At 44.6% G+C, this 27570-nt stretch overlaps 1 protein-coding gene across 1 annotated transcript in view; it reads right to left on the bottom strand.

Annotated features, from left to right (window-relative positions):
• Window positions 1–1043: 1043 nt before the first annotated feature.
• The window catches only part of BMP2K (BMP2 inducible kinase), a 46508-nt gene continuing 19981 nt past the window's right edge, over window positions 1044–27570 (bottom strand). Inside the window, exons 4-16 of the mRNA XM_062493213.1 lie at window positions 27339–27481; window positions 26930–27051; window positions 25869–25950; window positions 25094–25226; window positions 22783–22886; window positions 21455–21534; window positions 20495–20655; window positions 19055–19215; window positions 18292–18387; window positions 17467–17648; window positions 16517–16674; window positions 13376–13489; window positions 1044–4460 (exon numbers count right to left, since the gene is read on the bottom strand). Coding sequence (XP_062349197.1) covers window positions 3031–4460; window positions 13376–13489; window positions 16517–16674; window positions 17467–17648; window positions 18292–18387; window positions 19055–19215; window positions 20495–20655; window positions 21455–21534; window positions 22783–22886; window positions 25094–25226; window positions 25869–25950; window positions 26930–27051; window positions 27339–27481 — 2966 coding nt within the window. The 3' untranslated portion in view covers window positions 1044–3030. The remainder of the gene's footprint in view (window positions 4461–13375; window positions 13490–16516; window positions 16675–17466; window positions 17649–18291; window positions 18388–19054; window positions 19216–20494; window positions 20656–21454; window positions 21535–22782; window positions 22887–25093; window positions 25227–25868; window positions 25951–26929; window positions 27052–27338; window positions 27482–27570) is intronic.

Genomic DNA, 27570 nt, shown 5'->3' with positions numbered 1-27570 from the left:
TAAACTCTTACTCTCACAGTAGCAAATATATCAACTTATTTTCACAGTACTTGGTTTTACTAACTGGGACACCCAGAATGATTATAAGCTTTTTTTTCCTCCAGGGCCGGTGCTCACAGAGCCCCCCACCACACACAGGGCAGCCAAAGCATTAATTACGTTAATTACACACCTCAAGGCCCTTTGAGTCTGCAGACAAACACAATTATCTGCTTTTGTTTTCCATGACCACCATCACTAAGGGCTTCTCAGTAGCTTGGGACACATGCTCTCCCCAGCAGCTGATACTAGGAGGCCTGTGCTTCACTCCCTCAGCATCCTGAAGGAGAAGCTGTGGAAATCCATTGGGATTTCTGTCTGGAAGCCAAGTGTCAGCCCCTTAGCTTGCCCTCTCACTACCCCAGGCAGCACATGCATGTCTACTGCAGCAAGGGCTTTCCTGATTCCAAGGAAGGTCACATTGCACTCCAGACACCCTGAAAAGAGGCAGAGTAAATCCCATTCCCTGCCAGTCAGACATTTCACCTCCTCTGAACAATGGGTAGTGACTGCAAATAACCCCACAGTTGGGTTCGGTTGTGTATAAGCTACATACACCAGGCAAAGTCAGCGTAGCGGGGCACACCAATCTCACACGGATCATGAGAAAGAATAAAAGAACTAACTCTAAAGTAACAGAAGTTACATTTAAGCAAAAACCTGACTGGTGTCTGGAATATGAAGAACCAGGTTTGTTAAGGCCATTAGAAATCAAACAGCATGGGCCACAATTCATGCCAGCTCTGGAGCCCCAGGGGTGTGCAGTGAGCCTTTGCCTGATCCCCTTCAGCTCTGCTGTGCTGCAATGGAACTACACGCAGGCCCTCTGCCAAACCCCCTGCAGCCCTCCTCCTCCATCTGCCTGGGGCCCCGGGGCCAACCAACAACACGTGAGCCCGTTTCCCATTTCTAATTGACCTGATCCCTTCCGCCCTGCCCAGCCTCTTCTCTGCACGTGGGACAGCCCCACCCCTCCTCCCACCCCGAGCCAAGCCCCAGGGCCATGTGCATGGTTAACCCCTCCCATTGCTTTCCCACTGCGAAGGCAGCAACAGCGTGGCTTTGGTGAGGAACAGCCGCATTTAGGACCACAGTATTCAGCTCATTTCGTGTCCACCCCACTGCCCCATTTGTCATCTCTGTTCCAAGAGCACTTCAGGAAGGTAACAGCTCTGAAGGACATTGACAAGGACAGCTCACAAGCATGCACAGAGGAGAGAAAAAAAGCAAGGTTAACCTGAGTGTCAGAAATGCTACAAAAATTGGCATGTGCTTCTTGCAGCCTTTGGCACCTAACAGGTGAGAAGAGCAGTAATAAAGCCTTGCAAAGTCCTGTGGTGAAATATTTCTACTCCATCTCCTAAGGGCTTAAGTTCTAACCCTGGAAAAGGCACACTGAAGCAGGCACAGCTGGAATATTCCACTTATACTCTGTGAGAAACAGCAGTGAGGAAGATGAAGGCAGCTGTCTGTACACCATCACTACGAGCTACGTTTGCATCCGAGGGCTAAGGAAAGCCATCTCACATCCATCCCAGGGGGCATTTTATCAAACTGGTCCCAAAGGAATCACGTGATTTGTTCTCAAGAGTGTTTTCAGTAAATATTCCGAGGGATCAAATTTCCCCCCTCAAAGATCTCGGGAACACCAATCTCCTGGATACCCAGCAGGAGGCGTGATCCGGGCAAGAGCACTCCCAACCCTGAATATTTCACTTGACTGCTGAAATCAAACACAAACAGCGACACCCTCCACGTGCAAACAACCCAGCTACCTACTCCTCAGCCTCCACTGGAGCAGGGCACAAAGGTGACAGTAGCCGAGGAGCCACCTCTTCCGTGTCCCTGTGGAGTGAAATGCAGCTCAGTGGTCCGGCAGCCGGCAGCTCCTGCTGGAACACAGGCGGGGGCAGGAAGCATCTCCAAAGCTCAGTGTATTTTGCAAACCTTGAAAGAGCATTAGCTTACAGCCACTTCACAAAACTGTTGTGGTGAAAAAACAACAGGTTTGAGAGAACACACATTTTCTTTGCAATAAAAAATCCAAGTGGAAAACAGACAAATCCCAATTTGTAATTCAAATCAATCCAATGGTTATACCTCACATTGCACAAGTCATCTGAAACGCTCCATATGCACTCAAGGACAGCCCCTATTCCAGTGTGCTGAGGAGTCTCCCAAGTGCTGCAATCCCAGCCACGACCCTGCTGGCTCACTGCCCTACACATTCAGGCTTCTCACAGATGAGTAAATTATCTGCTTCTTTAGTTTTCACTCTACATTTCCAGTTTGCTACTTTTCATTAATGGCACTTACTATTAAAAAAAAATTAAAAATTGAGGCACACAAAAAAATCATCTGCCTTTCATCACTGCAGCTGCATAGATGTCTGCAAGGTCCCACGCCATAGCTGTGCTCTGGAATTCTGGGCCACAGCCCCTTGAGGATGTGGCTGCTTTATTTTTATGATTAATAAAGGTAGTTTTCACTTAGGAAGCAAAGACTTGGCTATTTCCAGCACATCATCCGGATATCAGTACATCTTGGTTCTTAGGTCTGCTGAGACATGGAGAAGCACCACAGCTCATTAGCCCCTGTACATATGGAAAACATTCTCCATGTGCTCCCTGCCTCTTCCACTCCACAAGGGCACATAGCAGAGGGATGTAAAGGCAACACCAAAGTGCACAACGACAGTATGTCCCAGGGCCCTAAGTCAGTCACAAGGATTCATATTCAATTCCTTGTTTCATTCTGGGAGCCATCTGCCATAAGGAAAAAACACTCCTGATTTTTTTTCTCTTTTTCTCAAAAAGACCCAGATCAGAATTAGCCATTACTTGCAATTCATCATGCACGCAGGCCGCTGCCTCCTTAACCTGAGCAAGCTGTCCAACCCAAGCCCCTGGCATTCCAGCCATGTAAATTACTCCACTAAACCTTTATTAAGGGGCTTGGGGAGGTGGAGTGCGGGGAACCCATCGGAAGCCTCTACTGTTTAGAAGGGAAGGGAGCTGCTCCAAAGGGGTCTAGCTCCAATGACTGCTGTGGTTGGCTCTGGGTGCTCTGCACAACCAGCTCTGTGAAGGGCACTGCACCAAAGTCATCTGTTTTCAGCCCGTCCCCACCGTGACCAGCGCCGTGCAAGGAGCTCTGCCTGGGCCTGCCAGCAACCACTACTGTGCCGTGGTCCCCACGGCTGTCCCCAAAACCCTGGTGCTGGGCGTGGCGCATCAGCTCCGGCGGATGGAAGGGTTTGGCTCCAAAAGGATCCAGCAGAGTCTCGTCTGTCTGCAGAGGGTTGGCTCGATCCTTGCTGTCTGTCAAGGCCACACTGATGTTCTCCTTGGAGTCCGAGATGGTGAGGAACTCGTTGCTGCTCTGGGAGTCCCTGCGGCCAGCCTTCCTGTGCCGGCGGGTGCGTTCTGGGGTGCGGTAGCTCGGCTTCAGCCCCTTCTTGCTGGTGGTGGGGGTGCCGTGATGGCGCTTCCCGTTATTCTTGGACACCTCCTGCTTCATGCGCCTCTGGCGGGAAGACAGTTTCTGCAGGCTCCGCTGCTGCTTCACCTTCTGCTGCTGGTGGCTGCCCGTGATCTCCTCAAATGGAACCAGCCCGAACACGTCCTCTCTACTCCCAGCAGACTTGGGGAGAAGGGACGGCTGAAATGGGGCGCAACCAAAGATATCCACACTCCGCGGAGAGGTGGGGGGCAGCAGAGGCCCCATCCCGGACCCCTGCCCATCTTGCTGGGGCACCTTTTTGCTGAAAGGAGCTTTTATGAAAACATCGAAGTCATCCTGCTCTTGGCTTAGGCTGGGAAAAGCCACCTGAGAAGAAACCTCTTTGTCCATCTTCTCTCTTGCCTGAGGCTGCCAAGTGAAAAAGGGCACAGCACCAAACACGTCAAATTCTTGGCCAGAGTTGATCAGAGCGCTTGGCACCTCAGGTGGGGACAGAGGCACTGAACCGTGCTCTGTGATCTCACCGCTGCCCGTACCATCTCTGAACCGAGTGCTCGGGAGCCCTTCCACACATTCCTGCTTGGTTCGGTCACAGTCTGAGTCAGAGCTCTGCTTTTCTTCCTCCTCTTCTTCCACCTCTTCCTCAGAATCCATGAGGAGAGGTCGGTGGCCTAAATTCTCCAGTTCTGTGTCATTGTCATCATTGAAGTCTCCATTCTCTCCATGCAAGACTTCTTCATCGTCCTGTTCTTCTTCTTCCTCACTGCTCTTGGGAGAAGGAGGATCAGATTCAAAATCACTCTCTGACTCTTCACCACCTTTGGTCACGTGTCCCTCTGCACTTTTCCTCCCTGCCCGGGGATCTCTAAACGCGTGGCTCAGTTTTCCAGCCTTTATTGGGGTCCCTAAGTTATTTCCTTGATTGCTGGCTGAGTTATCCACTTGTTTTCCAGGGGAGCCTGCAGGTCCAAAGAAAAATGCAAATGAAAATTTAAAACATACTAAGGCAAAACTTACTCCACACACCCCACAGCCACACATCCCATGAGCTGATGCAAACATATATCCCTGTACTTAGAGAGGAAAATGAGCTTAAAGTCACATCTGACATTTCAAACAACACTCATAAAATCAACAGACAGAACTGCCAGCTTCAATTCTGAAGTACAAGGTGCCTGGAAATACAGTACCAGTATGGGGGGCATACAGAGGGGGCTAATGGACACAGCTGATCTCTAGAGACAGCTTTTCAAACCCAATCATTAGGCAGCCACTCTTCTCTGGGGAAACAGGAGGCAGCAGGATTTAAACACTTGAATTCTCAATATTATGTATGCTTTTAAGCAGACAAGCTACTTTTTTATGTGCTTCTACTTTTATAGTCCGCTCTGACAAACAATGCTCTTGTCACGAGAACAGCTCCTTCTAACTTCTGCAGCAACTGAGGCACAAAAGCTCCTGCTTTGCCTCAAGTTTGAGAGCAATGCTATCTGCAACGTGTTGTCCAAATGCAACCTGTCAGCTCAGCTTCTCGATGGCAAGGAAATTGATCCACTCATTTTCCTCTGCCAGCTTCCTCCCCACTATTCACTGACAATGAGAATTGAAAGAACAATTCACTGATGAGTCTTCTGTGGTGTAGTTGCCTTGGGAACACTGGAAGCAGTAAAAATTTTGCAGCAGTGTTAAAAAAAAAGAAAAAAAAAAAAGAAAAAAAAAAAAGAAAAAAAAAGAAAAGAGATGGTAAGAGCAGGCAGAGCAGGGGAGGCTGTACCCAACCAAAACCCATGCCCTCCACTTAAGGGCTTTGTTACACAAACACTGACATTTAGCTCACTCCATGTGTTCAAAGGATTGAAAAAGCTAGGGATGGCCACAGGCATCTGCTGTTTCTCCCAAAATCATCTCCAGCCAGAATCCAGCCCGTAACTCCTGCTCTCACAATACACAAAATTTTTTCTCAGCTAATTCCTTCTTTCACAAGGCAACTAGCATGCAGCTTCCAGGCCAAGGAGCTTTTCCAGGAGCTTTTCTTTCTATGCTTCAGTTTTACAAGAGCCATTTATTCAATTTTTACAGGGAATCAACAGCGATTTCCTCATCCATCAGCTCCCTGACTCCTTTGCAGTTGCACTTAAAATAATCAAAATTCAGCAGCAAAACAGTTTATGTAAGGATTTAAAAACAAGATGACCGGAATGACTAAAAACATCAGGTGATTAGGGCTTTGAGCTGTTTCTTTTTGCCTTCTGGTGTCAGATGGCTTCTTATCTACTGTAATTTTAAATGCTACATATTTGCTTTACCCACTAAATAAGAATCTGGATTATTCTGCTGCATCCTGTAGATTTCCCAAAGGTACAGCCTTCACATTGCACTATATAACCCCCCCAGCCTCCAAATCCTGCTGTTGCCAATATTTACAGGAACACTAATGTTAGTATAAACGCAAATAGATTTAAAAGAAGGGCCTACTTCTAGGTTAGACATTAACAACACTTGCACAACAAAAGGCCCAAACCTCTTCTCTGTGTTCATATCCACAGGAGTTTACTGTCCCACAGAATGGTTACACCTTTATACTTAATGTCAATATGCAGTAAAAAAAAAAAAACAGTAAAGCAATATTTTTTTCAAGGAAGAACTGAATCACAGTGCCATCTAATACACCTGACTCGCTGAAAGGTTTAAATGTTATTTTTAAAGCGCTACTATAGTGAGAGTCCCTAGAAAACCAAGTGCAGCAGGCAGTGAGGAGACACAACACTCAAGCTCCACCACGAGCAGCTGAGCTGCCGAAGGGGCTGAGGCACACGAGGCTCAGCTCCCAGCTCCAGACTTCTCCAAACAGATGGCACAACAAAGAGCACATTCCCCACAGCACACTCCATGCACTGGCACCCTGGCTGCTCCAGCACCCCCACTGGCCCACCTGTTATTCAGAACTGGGATTCCTGCTGGCAACACACAGCCAATCAACTTGGCAATCAGGCATCAAGACAACCCAGCCTTTCCACCCAGCCTTTCCATCCTCTCCTCAGTCTAACAAGTACAGTCTCCAGAGGAATTTCGATTAAGCCAGGAACAACTGACTGAGCAACCTCCCTCGGTGGAGACATACGTCCGCAGCAACACAGAAGCCAGGTGTTTTGCCCCTGGACTTGAGAGCTCTGAACCACTCTCCAAGGAAATGCTGAGCACCTTCCTGGCTGACAGAGGCAGCCACAGGGTGCACTGAACAGCCAATGAGCACACCAATAGTTGGATGTACGTGTTGATTGGTACTTTGCCCCCTGCAGTCTGTCCTGGCCTTGGTCAGTTCTGGGGGCTCCTGCTCCACTGAGGGCAATGCCATGGCACACTGGACATGGCACGGACCAGCCTCTGTGCTGGCAGCGTGCAGGAAAGGGAAGCTTAAGGTGTGGATTTCTAAACATCTATCCCTGCACATGAGAAAACATGGTCTAAAATGCCTTAATTTTGAGGCCATTCAAAGACGCTGCAAAAATTTTTGCCATTCCAACACAGTCAGTAACTGCATCTCAGCTCAGCAGTGGTTTTTGAAGAAAGTTTCCAAATTTTTAACTCTTCAGCTGAGATGGCTCCTTCCCCAGTCTCCTTGCCGGAGCTACCAACGTGACTTGCTTTTTGTCGCAGCAAAGCAGTGTCTAGGCATTCTGTATAGACTCAAATTATCCAATGGTGACTAGAAACTCAAAACCTGCACTGAGAGCTCACTGTTAGTAGATTTGCAGAGCCAGCCTCTATGACCCTCCATCGACAATGGCACCTGGAAAGCAGGTGGCACATAGCAGATGACGCTGTAAACAGCAACTGGTCCCAACATGCAGAAAACACTTTTATTCCAAGGAGTATTTCCAGAAGGGTCACATAACTGCTTTCACATGGAGACTATCAGAAAAGAAGAACAAGAATCTTCCTTCCTCCTTCTGCGTGTGTTGAGGTTAGAAACAACCAGAGCCACCTGCTACAAGCAGAAGCTACCCTAAGATACTCATGTTGCACACTTTTAGCTCTGCCTGGCCAAGCCTGAGGGAACAACCCATCTCTGCACTCACCTCTACAGCTGCAATGGCTTCAGGTTAGCCCCAGGAACAGGCATAAAACCGCATCAGGCAAGAATCCAAGCCTAACCAAAGATACCCTCCCTAGAACTAGCGTATTTTAAACTGAGATAGGAACTGTTTGGTCTTTGACACTACAGTTGCCCCTGTCTCACTGCTAATGAAGTTACCGAGTGAAATAAAGAGCACTATACACAGGAACAATCCCCCAAAGGGAAAAGCCCCTGCTTACTGACAGTCGAATGCTCTGGCCAAACAGATTTTCAAGCTCGAGTGTTGTGTCATGTTCATTTCATGCAATCTTGTCAGGCTGCACTGCTGGAGCTGTTCGCACATGTATACAGCAATACTGCTGCACACTGGTGGCAACATCTGTTTGCTACGTGCTGCTCAGATTACCACGCTTCTAATCAGGTTTGCAGCTTGTAGGGAACAATTTTTCTTTGCTCAAATGCGAGCCAGGTGGAACATCTTTAATCATATAAGAAGAGCCCAATCTTCAAGGAAATTTTCTGTCCTGATGTTCTTTTTTGAGACAAGAGATTGTAAGAGGATGAATTCCCTCTAACAACTGCAGTAATTACACGCCTTCTGCTAGTTCCTCATTTTAGGGTATCGTGGGGGTAGCCCAAGAGCGGGGCATAAGAGCTTTAAGCTCCCTTGGAATTGGGAACATACTGCCACCATCATTTCATAACAACTTGCCACATGTCGGCCCAAGGATTACCAGCAGGCTGCAACTAAATCTGCACCAATTCTCTGACAACAGCCAGGGCAGCAGCTGCTCAACACTGTAATGGATTTACACGTCTTATCACCTCTATTTTCAAGAGCAACAAGAAAGACAAGAATACCACACTTGTACCTGGCAGCTAGTGCTGACTTTCTGTTAATTACTCCAGAGATTCAAGTGCAATATTAAAAAAAATAGTGCAACATGCCCATGGCCACTGTAAGATTTGAAAAAACTTGTAAAAAAATCAGTAGGTAATTTTGGAGAGCAAACACAGACCCCTGGGTAGAGCCCTGACATACCATTTATACCTACAATGGGGTGAACAACTGCAGGCTGCTTAGGTAGTGCTATCTAGAATAGCTGAAGTTGATCTTGATACAGGGAAATATCCTCAACCTGCATGCAGCAAGCAATACGAATAACTGAAGCCACAGCCAAGAAGATGCAGAGGAACATCAGCAAAGCTTTCCATGATCACAGATATTGACAAGAACTTACTCTGCCAAGTAACCTAAACCTGAAATGCTGCACAACAGCCAGATGACTGCACAGGTCTGGGCATCTTTAAACAGTCAACATCAGCCCTCAGAGAAACACTAACTGTTGGCAGGAGCGTTTTTCAAATTTTAAACGTGGGTCCAGTCTTTTTTTTGTTTCTTCCAGTCCGGTGTTTATCACTTCCTCTTAAATTCTAGCAAGCTGTATGTCACTTAAAGGCCAGACTGCACAGTGGTCCCCAGTACAGAACTTGCAGAGGTTAGAAACCCTGTTAGAAGCCCTACACAGAAACCAACTGAATGAAGGATCATCCCCCACGTCTGTTCCTGCCAGGACATGACTGTGACACAGTGCACGCCCAGCAGCACCTACTGCAGCAGGGGATTCTCAGGGATGCGTCCAAGGTTCCGTTGATTCCCAGGGCACTGCTGTCCAGCACACAGGTTTCCTGCAAGATCCACACAGCTGGGACAATGCACGCCACACCACAAAGCCCCACTTAGGCCAAGACAGACAACACCTGCAGCGACCATGTGAAGACACCACCACAACACTGAGTGTGGGAAACCTCGAAGTCAGAAGGAACCGGACTTGCTTTTATTCGGTCCTTGCACACAGTGCAGTGGCTGCAGTGGCTTGGAAGGAGTTACCCAGTGAGGCTACAAAAATGAAGTGACTTGATCACATCCACAGGACACACGATCTGTACAGCATCAGCAGAACTGTCAGTGACATGATCTGAAGCAGAACCCTGTCCCGAGATCCAAGCCAGGCCGCAGCTCATGGAGATTCTTTCGCAGGATCCAAATGCCCGAAACAGCTTCAGGCAACATTTCCCAACACCTCCACTTCTCACACAGCCCATCCATATAATTTTGAGTGTTACCTCAATTCTTGTATTCCTTCTGGGAATCACAGTATTAAGCTGAGGGAAGAAAAAAGCCATTCTAGCCCAGCTTCATCCAACAAATTGTTGGTGTGAATAAACACAAGATGCCCAAAGGCACCCAGTACAACTCACCAGCCAACTGTACCGTATTCATGACATGTCCTTCTTACATTTGAGAGCAGCACAGAGCATGTTTCTCCTGAGCTCCTGGAACACTTGATAATAACAAAGGTCATTTGCAACGCAAGCGGGTTAACACACATGTGAATCAAAAACTTCCATTCCAAAACGCTGACCACCAGAGATATTTTTCCCACTGCGGCCATCCAGTTCAGGCATTCCAGAACCAAGATGTGCTTTCCAGATGTGAAGTGCCTAAATGCCTCAGTGCTGTCTATGTCATTGCACTGTCTTCTCTCCTCCATTAAGAAGTTTGCAATGTAGGGTTTGTTTCTATCGGATCAAGCACTGGAATAATATCCCAGGCCAAGTTTCTTTTCCAGTCATCTCAGGTCTCAGGGCACTACTATTTAACACATCAGTTCAGGTCTAAGGTAGCATGTGTAGCAAGTTCACTTGTGAGAATGCTTTTAATAGGATACACACCAAGGCTGAGATGCACCCAGAGATCCCACAGTGCTTCCCTATTCCCCAGGCTGAGCGGAGCCCAACACCTGCGAGCTCATCTCGCACCCCTTTCCCTCTGTGCACACCAAGGGACACAAGTGGTGCTGCTGGCTCTCCATTCCCACTGGACAAAAACAAGCACAGGAGGTCTAACAGACAAACAGCTATAGTCCATCCAGTTCCAGATTTCTTCTCCTGGTAACCCCTGCAGCAGTGCCAGCCTGAAATGTACTCTCAGCTCCACAGGAAATATCCCAAGTGACAGCAGCCCCCAGACTCTGCCAGCGATGATCAAAGGCTTCCAATTCCAGCCTCAGCTGCTCCCTTGTCTCACCTTCCCAGACACATGAACATACCTGCTGACACTTGCTTTGCCAGATTACCAGCACTCGATGCTGGTTGAGTCCAAAGGTGATACTGATCATCTTGCTGCTCTCTCTCAGGAGGTGACAGCAGTTCATTACTGCGTGAAGAGCTGCTGTCAGCACAGAGCCCTCAAGCCTCCAAAATACGTGGAATCCTCTTGGCTTACATGCACAATTTATACATCAACTCTATGCCAGAGCAAAGAAAATCAAGAGGAAAAATCCCAGCCAACTGGGGCCAATTCAGTAGCACGCAACATCAGTAAGAACTGTCACTTTTCAAGTAAGTCCGTTTTATTTACTTCAAAGATGCTATGTTTACAAGGTCAACATTTCATCTCATGGAAATTCAACAAGTCAGAACTCAGTGGCCAGAGCCCTGGGCAAACAGTGCTAATACACTCCCCCAGTTTCGCCCAAGACACATTACAAGAAGGAAATCAAACTTGTGCTTTAACAAGCTCGGGGAGTGTCTCTCACAAACGCTGGAATGGTACTCAAGGTATGAAACCTCTGCTCCACTTCCCAAGCAATCACCTGCCCTTGGATACCCAGAGTAAGGGCTTACTTCTCAGTTACACATCTCACAATCACAAGGAACAAACCAGAAAGAACATGTCACACAGCAGTGTTAAGTCCAAGTGTAAACCAAAATATTAGGGAGGGACATTTGTCAAGTTTGCCCCAGAAAGCTCTCAGCTAGAAATTAAATACGTCCAAGTCAACAGCTTTCTCCTTTTCTTAGCTGTCTTGCAACACCACTTTTCAAAACATGACCAAGAACAAGTTCAGTGGGGAACACAAAGCAGCTTTTAAAAGATGAATATTAACATTAAAATATTTATTGTACCTGATTTGTTTACTAAGTGCAATTCACAGTTAACACACAAATAACAATACCTTTCTTGAAACCAAGACAGTATTTACTCTTGTTTAAACGCCAGTTCCAAGTCCACAGGAAAAAAGGTACAGCAAAGTGTGCAATTTTTTTCCAGCACCACAGCTATCAGTTCATAACCAGCTCAACGTGTCTCCAACAGCCTGGGTTTTCAGTACTGACTGAATTTCAGGGGATAACTCCTCTAGTTCCTCCCTTAAATAGAAGCTACACTTTTTTTTTTTTTTTTTTTTTTTTTTTTTAGTACATCAAAAATTAGAGCTTAGATTCCAAGTAACAAAAATAAAGCAAGGGATACAATACATTGAGGACATCTGTTACAATCTAAAGCTATATTATAAGCATCTACAACACCCAGCAACAATCAAAAGCACTTCCAACATCTCAGGTGAGGAAAGCAATAAAATAACCTCGGGACACAAGCATATGAATACTTGGCAGGAGACTGAGTACCTGATGGTCCCCATCTTAAACGGAGTGTAAACTAGCCCTGTTCATTTTGCATGCCAATTCAGGCTCTCCTGTAAGTCAAAGCATGGAATTAAGATGCCAGGGGAACCTTCCCCAACCTGTAAAGCAAACCCTTCTTCACTGAAATGGCTTTCGCATGGCACTGAACTACGGAACATTAACAAGGTGACAGAAAGCAAACTTGTCCTGAGAGAGCAAAACAAAACCACAAACTAAGAATGCAGCACTAAAGCAAGCAGAATGAATTCAGGTCTAGGGACAGGAGCAGCCATGGGCACAGAGGGATTTTCACCAAAGGCTTTGCAGAACACAGCAGCGTTACCCGGTCCACCCTTCAGCACGTGAAGCACTGGAGCACTAGTGAGCACTTGCCAGCCCTAGCAGAGCAACTCCAAGAGTGCAAGATGTGAAGAGGCAAAGAAAATACAGTTACTACCTTAAGTTGACCCCAGCAGGTTTATTTTAAGGCATATTACCTGAGCTTTTGAACTTCCCTGAGAACTGTCGTTCCATGTCATATTAAGGCACCTGTATCACACAAGTACTCGCAACAACACCCAAGTGGCTCCAGAAGTGACTGATGCCCCTCTTAGCTTTCAACTACCACACAGGCTTTACTTTGTCAAAGGAACCAAAATAAACACTGAAGTCCTGATCAACCAAATGTTAAAACTGTCGTTTTAAGTTGCAGCATGATGCAGTTCCCCACTCACAGTGCCCACATAACATGTTACTTTTACTTCCATTCAAGGTAAATAAACATAATGAAAGCTGAACTGAAAAGCAATAATGAAGGCCCACCCTCTCCACGTATAGTCAATATAAAAGGTTTGACTCAAGTTGTACCAAAACTGTGCATTAGATGTGTAGAAACTTACTGTCTTCACTTGTCTGGACAACTGAACTACAGAAACAGTGTGAGCCAGAAGCAGACTACAGGGAAGTAGAAAAAGGTGGCCTTAGCAAGGGATTTGCCTTTCAGCAAAAGCATTTGTGGTTCTGCCCAGGTGATGCCCACTGCACTGGCCCAACAGAACCATGCCCTACCCCATCTGTGCCAGGGCTGCACAGGCACCAGGAACTGGGTGCACAAGTGGTTTTAAGTGGAGGTAATGAACAGACCCACACATCCCTTCAGCCCATGCGCTGTCCAGGGGCAGGCAAGCCCTTTGCCATTCTTTGGTCACTGAACTGCTGTGCATACTTCAGCAGATACACACACCTACAGGAATGTATGTGTACAGCTACGAGGTAATCACGTCACAGATGGAGCTACGAGGTAATCATGTCACAGATGGAACTTGCCTTGCTGAGAAATGAAAGGAACTGAACCAAAGGGATCTTCAGGAGGACTTGTCTGTGGAGCAGCATGTGGCTCCACATTCTTATCTGAAGATGCTCTCCTGTCCACCAGCCTGTCTGTAAAAAACAAAATGAACAGAACAAAAAATAAAGTAAAGTAAAATAAAAATGGCAGGAGTTACACCTATGCAAAGCTACGCACTGTACAGGGTGAGGGAGGAATATTTTCCCTGGCAGCAGATTTGACAAAGAAGGGCTTATAAGAAGCACAGTTCTTGCCGGCAGAGCTCTTCTGGACAGCTCCATCCTACTGCAAGGAGACAGTCAGAGTGCCTGGGAGGCTCTGCACCCACACGTGTCCCTGCTGGAGCACCAGGGTGGTCCCAAAACTTTGATGCACTGCTAGGAAAGCTGGGCTGAGGGGCTTTTCCTGGAGAGAAAGCAGACTCGCTTTCTTGACTCCAAATTCTGCACAGATCAGTAAGTGGTTACAGGAGCTGTTTAAGAAATACACTTCTTGACTATGTTGTCAGAAATGGAGCATCAGATGTCGCTTCTGGCCCTTAACTAACTGGTGATCACAGCAACACCAACAAGAGAACCAACAAGAGCCAGGAGCTCCCATCTGTCACTCTGTGCCACAGCTCCTCACAAACGTGGTTGGTTCAGAAATGCATCCAATTGCACACTACCTTTTACTGCAATCAGCATCATTGTACTAGGAAAACACTCCCCAAGTATGAGCAATGTATTCTGTCCTAGGAATCGGATCCCTCTTTACAAGAGAAGTGACTAATCACCCCAGCAGAACCCATCACTGCACACACTGACATGAAGCCCCTCAACACAGGAGATCTGATGGTCACGCCAGCCTGACAGACAGTGGTAACATCTTCCTCCCCTAACAACGGCTTGGTATACTTTCTAGGTGTTACTCTCAGAAACACCTAAGCTTTAAAAACACGTGCCAGATTTAAAAACATCTTCAATTTACGTAAAAACCATCAGCTCAACACCACAAACTAGGCTTCTGGGAAGATAAAGAACACTAGTTTTGAAGACTATAGTCAGCACCACAAACGTACACACCACGGTATGCGAGTTCTAAAGTACAGGACAGCAGCTGGCTTTAGTAACAAAAACAGAACCACTTATCAAATCTGCACCTTCAATTCTCTTTTCTCTAGATGACAAAAAAGTTACTTAGTGCTCAACAGCCTTTTTAACTCATAGGAGATAGCCTACATCTAAAGAGAACTCAGCCTACAAACTTACTACACATCTGAGGAAATTCCACTAAGTCTTACACAGTTAAAGACAATTTCATAGGTACCAGACTTAATTTCCCAATCAATCTCCTGATCTCTCACTATTCCAGCCGAGTCTTAGAAAGTAGCAGTCGACAACATCAGGTATAATTATTTCTGCTCTGACTGCAGCAAAGGCACTAGCACTGCCAAGTACACTCATATGGTCTTTAGCACACCACCTCGGGATCAAAAGGCCAAATGAAAAGGTCTCTGAAGGCTGTGACACGTGTACCTCCATGCACACACAGACACAAACCACCAGTGCTGCCCCTCCTCTGAACGGACACCAAGCCCAGGAGCTCAGTGCAACTGTAAGGCAGCCCATCCATACAGACAAGGCTGCCATCTAGAGTGCTGCTGGCAAGGGACTAATCTGGAGCCATTTCTGCATTTTCTCTTCCCGAGTGCCTAAAACCCCTAATGCTGCCTACTACTGTAAGCAGAGCTGTGCTGTTGGGTTTACTTGACTTTTCAAATACAGCATATCAAGTGTGTTATCACACCCAGCTCTCCTGTGTACTGAATTGCCTTGAAGTGCTGAGCCTAAAATGTACCTTGGTTATCATCTTCTTTGGTCCTCACATTTGTTCAAAACTCGTGGCTTAACCAAATCCATCTTGACCAACTTAGGTAAGTACTGCCAGCAGCCCAGCAGTCCCAGATTCTGGAAGTGGGTGGTGGTGTGCTGACCTCGGGCACAACCTGACCTGCTCCGTATTCACGACTGCATTATTCCAAAGGACTAGGGGCCGCATTTGGAAGGAGCACGTTCACAAAGACGCAATTCCACTGGTGAATCAAATCCTTAACTTGGACTTGGAAGGAATGCTTCATTTCAGCTAGCACATAAGCCATTTTTCCCAGCTACCAGTGAGACATCTGACTGTAAAATGTGTGCAGGCTATATTCCCATCTCAAAAACAGGATTTGATTTGATCCCCACAGCATACAAAGGAACACTAACAACCAGAGTTGTTAGTTCACAAACAAACCCACCCAGCCATTTTCCTGAAGGATTAACAGCTAACATGCACATCCAATAAGAAAACACTCAACTAAAGGCACAAATATTTTTTCAGTTACTCAAATTTTAAATTTACTGCACTTCTAATTGCAAGAAGCTTGCTGATAGACAGCCAAGCATATACAATCTGGTTTTTAACACTGTCACATCTTCCAAGTCCCACTAAAAAAATCAGATCTCAACAAAACCAGTTATAGCAAGAGCAACTAACAAGCATGTGTTCAGCAATTAAGAACAGAAAGTAATTCCAAGTAAAAACCATGGAGATAACTGACTTCACGAGGAAGAAGTTTATTCAACTCTTGCCATATCAGTACAACAAACCAGCCCTTACATGTAGCCACTCAAAAAGTACAGTACATTAACATAATGTAAGAGATCCATTTTCTTTCAGGCATTTTCAAAGGACGTATCAGACCCACAGAATCTTCTGCTCCGGTGTGCAAGAAAAAAAAAGCTGGAAAGGAATAAAGCAAGCAGCCAAAATTCTCTTCCCATCTGATAACATACCTGTGCTGTTGAGAGCCTCTTGGCAATGAAGGTGACACAAGCAGCGTAGAAGAGCTAAGGTGCTACCATTTCTGCAGTAATTCAGCCACTAAATACCAGTTTCAGACGATGAGTTGCTACTGCACATGTTTTCAAACAGGAAAAGGAAAGAAGACAGGCCCAACTGTGCCCTCAAATGCTCAGAAAGAAGGTTCTGTACACAGCCTGCGGAGTCCTTGGACAAGCAGGTGTTGGAACTGCTGAGCAACCACAGAGCCCTCACTTACTGGGAAGCAAAGTAAGCCTTCAAGTGTCCCTTACTTGATCTTAGCAGGTCAAACTCTCTGTCCAGCAGCTCCTCCTCTGTCAACTTGGAAAAATTGTCCTCTCCAAACGGGTTCCAACCTGACATATCAGGTGGGTTACTGATGCTCTGCTTTGGGTAACTGGCAATCACTTCAGCATCAGGAATACCTGACCTGGGGAGTCAGTTCAAGGAAGCAAATAAAGACAAACATGACAAGATTGGTAATCAGGGTTAAAATCTGAGAGACACTTCATTATACCAAATCCTACACACAAGCAGCACACATGCCTTAAGAGCTCATCCCAAAAAATCTCACGGCAAATTCAAAAGAAGCCTAATAGGAACCTATACAATTATATAACCTGCTTTCTAACATCAGTGAAACTGGACAAATCTGTAGATGATTGTGTTTTTAAATCAGAAAGGAAGGGGATTTTTACTACACGCACTGTTGTTCAGAACAATTAATGCAGAAGTTGTCATTTATTACCATTTATTAAGCAAAGGCAGGTCCCAGGACCACTGCTTTTGTGAACAGTCATGTTACATACTGAGGCCACACCTCTGAGCACAGGAGCTAGCAGCCATAGCACATCAGGGCCGACTACAAAGCTGCTCTTAACAGGGTGTGTGAAACTCCTTTTAGATGCACATAATCACATTCAACACAGGCTATTGACCACCCCAAGCCAAGTGGTTAGCAGTCAGTTCCTGGAGCAAGTCCATGAACAAGAAACACTGGAAAACAGATACTTTAAGAAATTGTACCAGGCTCATGTGTTTAAATGCCTCACTTAGCTTCCCAAAACATCCTTTACCACCAAACACCCACTGCCCAACTGCTCTAAGTCATCTCTTACTATCAACGCAATTAACTTGTAAGAAAAGGATTTGGCAATGCTGACCACGATTAGTAAGCTAAGCCAGGAGTAACCCCCAGTCTCAGCTGAGCCACACTTCTCACCTGTTTGTAGGGTAGGGAGGATCTGCCACTGTTCCACCACGCACTGGGAGAGACCTGGGGTAGGAGATTAAGGCTGGTGCAAAGTCTTGAGGAGAAGTGAGATATTCAGGAGACTGCACCTGCTGTGCCTGCTGCTGAGCCAGCACCTGCTGCTGCAGGAGAGCCTGCTGGTACTGCTGCACCTGGGGAAATCAGGGCACTGTTACCAGAACACTCTTGCAGCCAAGCACACCCCCACCACTCTCCAGAACACAAGGGCACAGAGAAGTTTAACTGCTCCAACAGGTCACTGAGACTGCTCTTCTTTTCCAGCATACTGCCACTCACAAGTTTGTCATCATCACAACCCAAGCATATGCTGCTGCAGCACTGCTAAGTGCCTTCTCATCGTACTCTACTCTCACATCTCAGTACAAGATTTCAGTACAATTTCTCCTGATCTTTAAAAGACAGGCTATGGCAGTTAACTCCATTGCTTTTCAAGTGAGAATTAGACATCACTGTCTTCAGTCACTTTATCATGTAACACCTATCTGCCACTGGGGCTAGCACAGCAAACATCAATCAAGTCTATTTCAAATGTGCACGGACCTTCTTATGCAACTTGGCATAGATCCCAAGCTATTATTAATACACAAGTGCAATTCCAGACAAGCAAGTTTGGATTAACTTCCCGCCAACTAAATACTATTTTAGATGCCAAACCGCACACTATTTAGTATGTCCACAGCTCAGTACAACCAGCCAGACACTCCTCTTACCGCATCTATACTAGAGATTTACAAGCACAGGCCATATTTTAAGACTGCACCATCTCTGACATACCATGGCAGGATACTGTGACTGGGCAGGCTGCTGCTGGTACACAGATTGCAGCAACAGCTGCTGCTGAACCATCTGCTGGTGCACTGCCTGGTGATACTGCAAAGACAAAAAATAGCTTTTAAAAGTAATGATGCCCCCTCAGAAATAAGCAGGTACTTTAATTAATGCTTCTCACTATCTTATGACTCCACAGCATTCTTCAATTAAGACACCAGCATATAATCAAGAACCAGCTTGCAATCCAGTCACTGCACTTCAACCACACCGCTAGGAAGCTTCTTCCTTCCCCCACTCCCCAGCCAATTCTTAACCAAAGAGAACCACAACCCCTCCCCCCCACACAAAAAAAAAGCAAGCAAAAAACCAAGCAAACAAACAAACTACAACAGCAACAAAAAAGTCAGACTACATACTCAGCACTGGTGCACATACAACCATCTACTGCAAGCACAACATAATCACTCCTAACATTTATCCTAAGCTCATTTACACAAGGGTAAAGCCCTGAAGTCACACAGCAGCAGTGCAAAGCAAGATGGAATTCAGGGTCAAACTGCAAGAACACAGCACAAGGCAAGCAACCCTATAGGACAACCATTCCAGGACCAATGAAGGGACAAAGCCATAGTAAGAAGGGACAGGAGTTCTTTTAGCTGGAGAAGTCCAGGCAGCAACAGTCGAAGTGTGGAACTGGCACATGATTCCAAGGGTTATTAACACACAGAATAAGCCTCAGACTCTTGTCTAACAGATCTGCCTGTACCTGCTGGATATAAGCATCCTGCATGGCGGGCTGGTGCTGCAAGTGGTGCAGCTGCTGCAGTCTCCAGTCTCCCTGCTGCAGCTGCTGCAGGACCCTGTGCTGCTGCGGGGCGGTCCCTTGGGACTGTGAGATGTCTTGTCCGTTCCCTGGTCGCGCGGTTCCTGCGACAGACAACACTACTGACATCCGACTGCTCAGCTTCAGCCGCAGCTCTCCCTCTAGCTGACACTGTCAGCTTTTCCTCCCATTCTGGCAACCACGACACCTGGTAGATACCAAGCTGACTTCTTTCAAAGTAATTCCAGGCCTGCAAATGAACCATTTCTATGTGCAAAACCCTAGGAGCTTCCTCTGGTCTCATGACAGCAAGCTGGGCTCCAGACTTCTGCTTTACTAACACTTAAGTTACACACTGCAGAATCTCAAACCCTTAGCTCAAAGCATATAGCTCGTGTGAGCATTCAACACGGACATATTATCAACTTTTTTCCCTATGGAAACTGTTACCTCATCCATCAAACTCCCTTAAACAGAACACCTGATGAATTCTGCCATTCAATTGCTTTTGCACCATTTAAGAGACAGGTGCCACCATAAATTTCTCTCTTGCACAATGTGTTTTATATTCCAAAGAGCCCATGAATGACCTGTTCCTTCTCCTAACAGAAAAAGCTTGTCAAGCTGGATGTTACGCGGATCCCATCTAGTAAAAACTACTTAGACCGGGGATACAAACATTCTCAGCGGCCTTTTGAGACTTGGCCAACACTGTCCCTGAAACTACTCTTCCTTTTCTGCAGCAGACACATAACAGCACAAAATTAAATTAAAAAGTGCTCTAGGCATAAATGTCAACTATTTAAGTGAATATCTATCCAAGCCATAATTCTTTCTGAAGGAGAAAAAGAACAAGGATTTTTCAAAATCCCATTTCACTTGACTGAGTCTCCCCTAATTCCTCCTGCACCCACAGTGCCATGTGGAATGAATCTATCAGTCATGAAAGCAGTGATATGATTCCAGCCTTCAAATACCACCAACATATTGGTGCTATGTCATGACTCCTTGAGGCACAAGAGAGTATTTTTCCTACTACCAAAAAACTCAGTCTGATACAGAAGGGCTCTGTACTTCTTGTGACTTATTCACAAGTCAAAACAAGCATGAACTTCTGTCTGCGGTGGGCAAGTTCATTCAAAAACCAGTGTTATGAACAAAGAAAAAACACTTGCAACTTGTCAAGGTGCATTTTGTTTTTGTGACAACTCGAATTTACAACTCAAACATTTAGCGTCTTGCAGAAATGAAGATCTGGTTTTTGGTATATAAAAAAAATAATGCTGATAAAACTGAGTTTTAAATGTTATCTCTAGTAGAGAAGAGGAAGAATAGAGGCACAGCCGCTTCTTTGTTTTGGTCCATCCTTAGATTTTAAGTTACCTTTTTGCCCACGATGAGCAAATTCCCCAGGAACTTGTACTTTGATGGGAGCTGCTGAGCTGTGGATCGTCAGCACACGGGAAGGGGCCGTGCTTGAATTGGCCTTTGGTCTTTGTCGTGGTGCAATTGAGGTTTCTGTTGGTCCAACAGCATCTGTTATTCTGAAAGGGCAATTTTTCCCATATAAGACACTTGGTGAAAAGACAACTATTTCTACTTGAAATTTGACACTAGTACATCTCTTAACAGCCAATTTATGTCTTCATCATGTGCTGCTCTACTTCTGCACTGCATCTAAGCATCTTAGTTTCCTAAAACTCCAGTCCTGTGCTTGAGTCCACAACTCTACGACTAGAAACAGCACTCCTGCTCATATGTACAAGAAATAAGACAAAGGAAAATATTGTGTGCTAGGTCAAATTATTTATACTTCTACTAATTTCTTGTAGTTTTGTTCCACGTCTTTTATGAATGGATCTGATAATTACAGCTGAATGTTTAAGTATCCAAGTCAAACATGCTGATGGATTCAAACCCAGATAAATTCCATAAACAAGGAATCAAAGCGTAAAGGATTTATCCAGCATCAGCCTTAAGTGCATACACACTAGATCATAGCAGAAATCAGGAGTGGGGAGAGGAATTACCGAAGTTTTGGGGATGCTTTTATTAACAGGATAAAAGGGAATATTTTGTCCAGAACATTTTCAATGTGGCAAAAACAAATGAAACCCATTTACCTTCAAAATATCAGTTTCTCTCTCTAGACTCTCGATATATTGAAAAAAATCAAAGGAGTAGAATCCAAACAGACTTGAAGCTCTTAGAAACACAGTTTCTCTAATGGCTTCTACTGAGGTAATATTTCATTTATTAACCAGCGTATGAAAACAGATTTTAAATAAACACGTAGCTTGACAACATTAGGAGAAAGAAGAAGAAGTCACATCCTCTGCTCACCTTGCTTTTATTTGGCTTTTTCTAGCAGCTGCCTCACTAGCTGTCATGGGTTCAGGAAGACTTGAAGGGATAGAAGAATTCTTAGGAAAAACAAATGCGAATAAATTAAAAAACCAAAATCCTGAGAGAAAAGAATTCTTTACATACTGAAGAGGAATTCAAACCTGGATTCAAGACCTGCACATTAAAAAGCTTCATGCAGAACTCACAGATGTACATGAAAAGGAGTTTATCTCAACAGCACCTCAATATCCTCTCAAAGTGTTGCAGAAGTGAAGCAGAACCTGACTGGTCTCACTCTTTTGTCAACTGCTTCACTTCATTTATGATGCCAGCTATCAACAACATAGTACAACCTGTTCTCCAAGCACCACTGGGTGACTGCACACACGCTTACCTCAGCCTCAAGCCCTAAAGGAAAGCCCAGTCTTTGGAGAAAGCTGTTTTTAGCACTCTGCTGTTCCACCAGAACACAAATTCCAGAAAACCACACAGCACCAAAGCTTTGATGGGCTTTTGCCTTACCCCTACCCACCTCAATCACATTCTTGAATGACTCCCACATCACCTAGGCTCTGTTCTACAAGGAATATGGCAGTTTGGGGCAAAGGAGGAAATCCATCCTCTCTAATGACAAATGCCCATGACAAATGCAAATCCAAATCAGGTCACAAATAACAGAGACAGTTCATTATCAAGTACTTAAAGACTTGCTGCTTCTAGTCCGTTCCCAAAAGGCAGTACTCAAATTTACTGAGCACCTCCTTCCACAATGATAAAGGAAAAAAAGGGAACTCAAAGGGATCTCAGAAAATTCACTTGTAGGTCTCTGAAGAGAGGTGACTACAACCGATAACTGTTGCAAACTCAGTTTTGAGATGGATTTTGCTTGACACTTGTCTTGAGAACCACTTCATAATAGTTAGCATTAGCTCAAGGACCCCAGATTTCATTGCATTGCAGAAGCAGTTTTATCTCTGAAGCTACTGACCTCTGAGCCCAAGCTTCTATTGTCAACAAGGTTAATATCTGTGTATTTCATTCTGATTGCATTAAGAGATTAGAAATGGCTGAACTCCTGAGCCAGGTATTGGTAGGGTATCAACACATTACACAAAGCTATGCCTGCAAAACTTAGAACATATTGTGTTTATACAGCGCTCATATTGCATGTACACAACATCAGCTTGACTAGTTCTCTGCTCTGTGTTACATTCAGGAACTAGGCAAATGACAGAACTGATGTGATCTCTCAGCTTATGGGACAGACTTCTCAATACCACCTACATAACACACTGAGAACACAGAAGGGAGTCAAGAGTACTTACATTAATATTAGACACGGGACACTCCTTTTTGGCAATTTTAAAGGCAAAGTAAGATACTTGAAAGATATCAGGTCTCCGCTCTTGATCTGGTTCAAGCATATATCCTGCAAAAATTGGTAAATCTTATCATGCTAGATCACAAATAGCCCGTCGAGACAGTATGCTAGCAGCAAGGAAAAAATCCTACAGTTCCACCAAATCACCTTAGCATCACAGGAGTCATTTACACTGTCATCTTGGGGTCGGGGGATTTTTTAAAATATTTTTTGGCAAGCCAAATAGTTTATAGGGTCAAAAACAACTTTAAAATACGTATGCTGCTCGATATGCTGACGTTCAGCTGTGCCAAAGTGAGCTAAACTCAAGTAGCAATTTCTAACTGCAGGGAGAAAACCAAATCAACTCACTGCACTAACATTTTATGGGAGAAATACAAAAATCAGTGTAGCTAAATGGGATTCACATATCTTACTGCATCATGCTAAGGCTTCTGTCTGTAGGTTTCATTGATTATGAACAATTTTGCACATAAAAAAATACAGTTTCATGAATGAAAGGATCCTTCCCTGACAACACACACAATTCCTGATGTTCCCTCTCAAACATTTGCTTGCCAAATTAAAAGGTCTTTTAAAAGGTGTTTTTCCAAGAAAACAGTTACTTGATTCTCCTTCCAATATAACACAGTACACACAGTTACTTGATTCTCCTTCCAATATAACACAGTACACACAGGCAATCTTGACTAGATAATCAGAGAAACTAAATAAACAATAAAATACACTTTCTAAAAAATACTAAGTCTCTAAAAGTAGGTTCTGCTATAAAGTAAATGAACATACAATGAAAAAAAAAAACTTGTCACTTTTGACGAGCGAAGTGAACTACACTTGCATAAATGCTCACCCGAACAGCCAACCTTAGACATCAATTGACAGAAAATCCTCCACAGGTTGAAAAAAATTATTTCAGACACACGTTAGAATTTTGCACAAGATTAATTTTTAACAGACTTGACAAAATAACAGATTGCAGCACTCAGCTGCAGCACTGTGACACAGAAGGAGAACATGCACTCAAGCGACTCCTCCCACTCGATTCTGAAACGCTAAATTCGTGGGGTGGGGCATGTTCAGCTTGTTCCTCCCCAGCCCCTGCCTTGTAAAAGAGCAGAGATGAAGCCACAGTCCCTGTAATACCTCTAATGACCAAGTGCAGCTTTTTATGACTTCCACTCCAAACTGAAAGAAAGGAAGTATATGTAAGGACATTCTGCCTCACCCACATGTATTCCATGTCAGTATTGCTCATCATGACACAGCCAGTCATAGAATTAAAAAAAACTGCATTCAGACTTAGGAGAAAGGACTAAAACCCATACTTTTCTAAAGAAAGAAAAAAAGTAATACTGGGACAGAGAAAAGTATTTAAGTAATTGGAAAATACATCTCATTTTGTCAGTACTGGCAGAAGGCAAGTGCTTACTACTATAACTGCTGTTTCTCTATTAAGAATGTGCACTCCAAGAAGTGCTTTGGATTTGATATTGCTTATTATATAAAACCATAAACTACATGGTCAGCACATCCCTAATTTCAACTTATAAGACCTACTACTCAAACCTTTTGAATTTTTTATATGCTGTCCATCTCATTCTTCCAAATGAATTTACCCTAGGTTGAAAACAAAGACAACACTGATGATTCCAGCCAATATTAGCTCCCACATCTCTGTGCCTGGGTAACAGACCAATCAGAAGCCTCACAGTTGCTTCTTGTCCAGTATTTTCCTTTGTATACCTCGTGCTTCCAAACTTCTGCCAGAGCTCATGTCTGACACTTGGGTCGCACAAAATTTTCTGGATTTTTTTCAAGTATACATCATGCAACTACTATTAAAACTGTCCCCAGAGCAATTAATCTCAGCATACTGATGTTGCTATGCTAAAGCTGCGCTTGAAATTTAGCTATGCACAACTGTCCAACTTGGACACAGAAGACTGACAACAGCGCAACATTCCACAGAAAACACACACTTAACGGCAAGAAGTATCAATAAATAGAGCTACATAATTAATAGAAGCACTCCTGGCCTTCCTGCTATTCCTTTGGGATTTATGGACACCTAAGGAAAAAAAATCATCTGTGAGTCCCACAGAAAGCACAAGGTCCCCTGAGCTTGCACAACCCTCTTGGGGAGTTGAGAGGCACAGCTGTGTGCGGCAGGTCCTCAGAGCAACAGTGCTGAGCAGCACCTGCCGGGCTGGGCTGGCTCTGAGGCCACGGAGCCGCTCCAGTGCCTGCGTACGTACTTATCAAGCAGTGAACGCTGGGCGAGTACCGCGAGCCGTCCGGGATAGTAAAGCTTCCGTCGCAAATGGCGACCTGGCTTTCTCCAAAGGGGAGCGAAAAGAAGCACAGCTTATACAGCAAGCAGCCCAGCGCCTGTAAAAGAAACACAGCCCTGTGAGGGGATGAGAGCAAGCCCTTGCTGCCTCAGGGCAGCACACCAAGACGCTGCACCCTGGCTACAGCGCGTGTTCGCATGCTGCGTGGCAGCCGCAGTTGGGAACAGCGCTGATGTGACAAGCTTACAGATCAACGGCAGCTCTAATGACACTTGCTCTTCCACTGATTCCTCTAGCTGACCAAGTACAAGACCAGAGCACACCAAGAGCTGCATTCCCAGTGTCGTATCACCCACGGGTATCACTACTCTCTGCACTAAATTTGCTATTTTATTCTTCTCTGCACATCAACTAATAAAAATACCTTTCTTCATCACGATGGCAACAGGTTTCCCTAAGTAATCACTGGGAGCTATCAAGCCAAAACTAGAGCCAACATAAGAAGAAGAGATGTTTTAAATCCTACCCCCCTTTCCTTTAAATTAAAAAAAAAAAACATACCTAAGATTCATTATATTTACAAAATGTAACTACCCAAGACATCTCTACTGCTCTGTTTTCTATAGCTGCCCAATGTATTTCATTTTCCAGTAATTACTTCTTCAGTCAGTCAAGGCTGGTTTTAATCCCCCCTTCCTTAACCTGTCCCATCTATCATACTACCCAATTTTTTGCTTACCCAGATATCTGCCTTGGTAGTAATTGGCTTTCCTCCATATAGGTTGATCATCTCAGGAGCTCTGTATGATAGAGTAGTGTACCTAGCAACATAAAATAGAGAGAACATAGATAAAAATCTTGCCTCAGAACTGAGAGGGTGTTTTCCCAATCCATGTACACACCCATCACACAAGTTTCAGACACGTGCCTGGAATTGTCTTGCATGATCCAAGTCATTACTGCGTTTGTAGCATCACAAATAACACCTGGAGCAGCAATGTGAATTATCATACACAAGAGTAAGTATCAAGTCAGGTAAAAATTGCTTTTAGTGTTATTCTACCAAAGCACAGACTCTGCCAGACCGACTGCGCATCATCACCTGGGGGGGAGTAACGGCCCAGTCCCACAAGGGCTCTCCCTGTCTCACACTGAAACATGCAGAGCGCATATTTCAAAGCACTAACACCCTAGAACAACTGCTCACCGGGTAGTTCAAATACTTCAGAGCTGGACAAAGTCTATATCGTTTCACTACTTGAAAACAAGCAGCCTGTCTTTACCCCTCTGCAGTAGTTAGCCCAGGAGGGTAAGACCAAGATAGTACAAGTTTTCAAGAGGGTGTTAAAATATATTTCTCATCAGCATTAGGAGAAGGAACACGGACCATACTCTGCAAATGACACTCCACATAAATCCATTGCAGTGCTTATTTACATCACATCTTGATATCTTAGCAAGCACTGGTTCAGCAGCATTAAAACAGCACAAATTAAAAATATCTAACTCTTAAAATGGCCAGGAGACAGACACATTTTTTTGAACAATTTACTTCTGCAACAGCATGCTTTTCCCCAACAGTTTTATTTCTAAGAACCTCAGTTTTGGGGGAAAAAAAAAATCTGAGAATAAATGGAGGAAATCTTATCAAGTAGTTCCAGTTTTTTACTATATTTATGCAAAAAACTATTTCAAGATCAGCCATTAATGTCAACTCACTAATAACACATGCGCACCACTCTACAATACATGGAGCAGCACAGTCATTGCTTATGACCCATTACCTAAAAGCAAACTTACTTTTTAATTTCTTCTTCAACCATATTAACACCATCTTTTTGAGGGTTCAGGTATTTGTTAGTGGCACTGCCAAAATCACAGAGAACGTAGTTGCCGTTATCATTTAACAGTAGATTCTCCACCTTGAAAGAAAACCAACATACAAAAAGTAGGTTAATATAAAAGCATTCATTTCCAGGTTAAGCATTGCTCCACGTACCCACACACAAACAGGAAGCGAGCTGAAAAATCGACAGCTAAATTTTGTTTTAGCAGTAAATGGTGTCCTATAGCTAATGCCTGTTTATAGTTCCATCAACAGCAAGCTCCCAACTAGAAACCTGTCTCAGAGAGACCTCTCCTATATCCTCCATCCTCTTCAAGCAGATCACTGCTTTTAGGTAGGATTTTCTTACAGTGAGGGTCATACCTTCAGATCCCGGTGAACTATAGGTGTTTTGCACTGATGCAACCGAGCAACAGCTTCACAGGTGTCACAAAATATTCTCATGACTTCTGACTCGGTGAAGCCCGTCTGCAGACGCTGGTTCATCTGGTTCACAACTTGCCCCGCTAAAGAAACAGGAGAAATTTCTTTCAAGTAATTTCTATCACGTACAGAAATGAAGACTTAGTTACATGCATTAAGTCCACAAATACAA

This window comes from Cinclus cinclus, chromosome 5 (assembly GCF_963662255.1).
Source record: "Cinclus cinclus chromosome 5, bCinCin1.1, whole genome shotgun sequence".
In the NCBI taxonomy this organism is placed as follows: Eukaryota; Metazoa; Chordata; class Aves; order Passeriformes; family Cinclidae; genus Cinclus; species Cinclus cinclus.
Note: the sequence above shows the minus strand (reverse complement) of the source record. Positions and strands in the feature narration are given on the sequence as shown.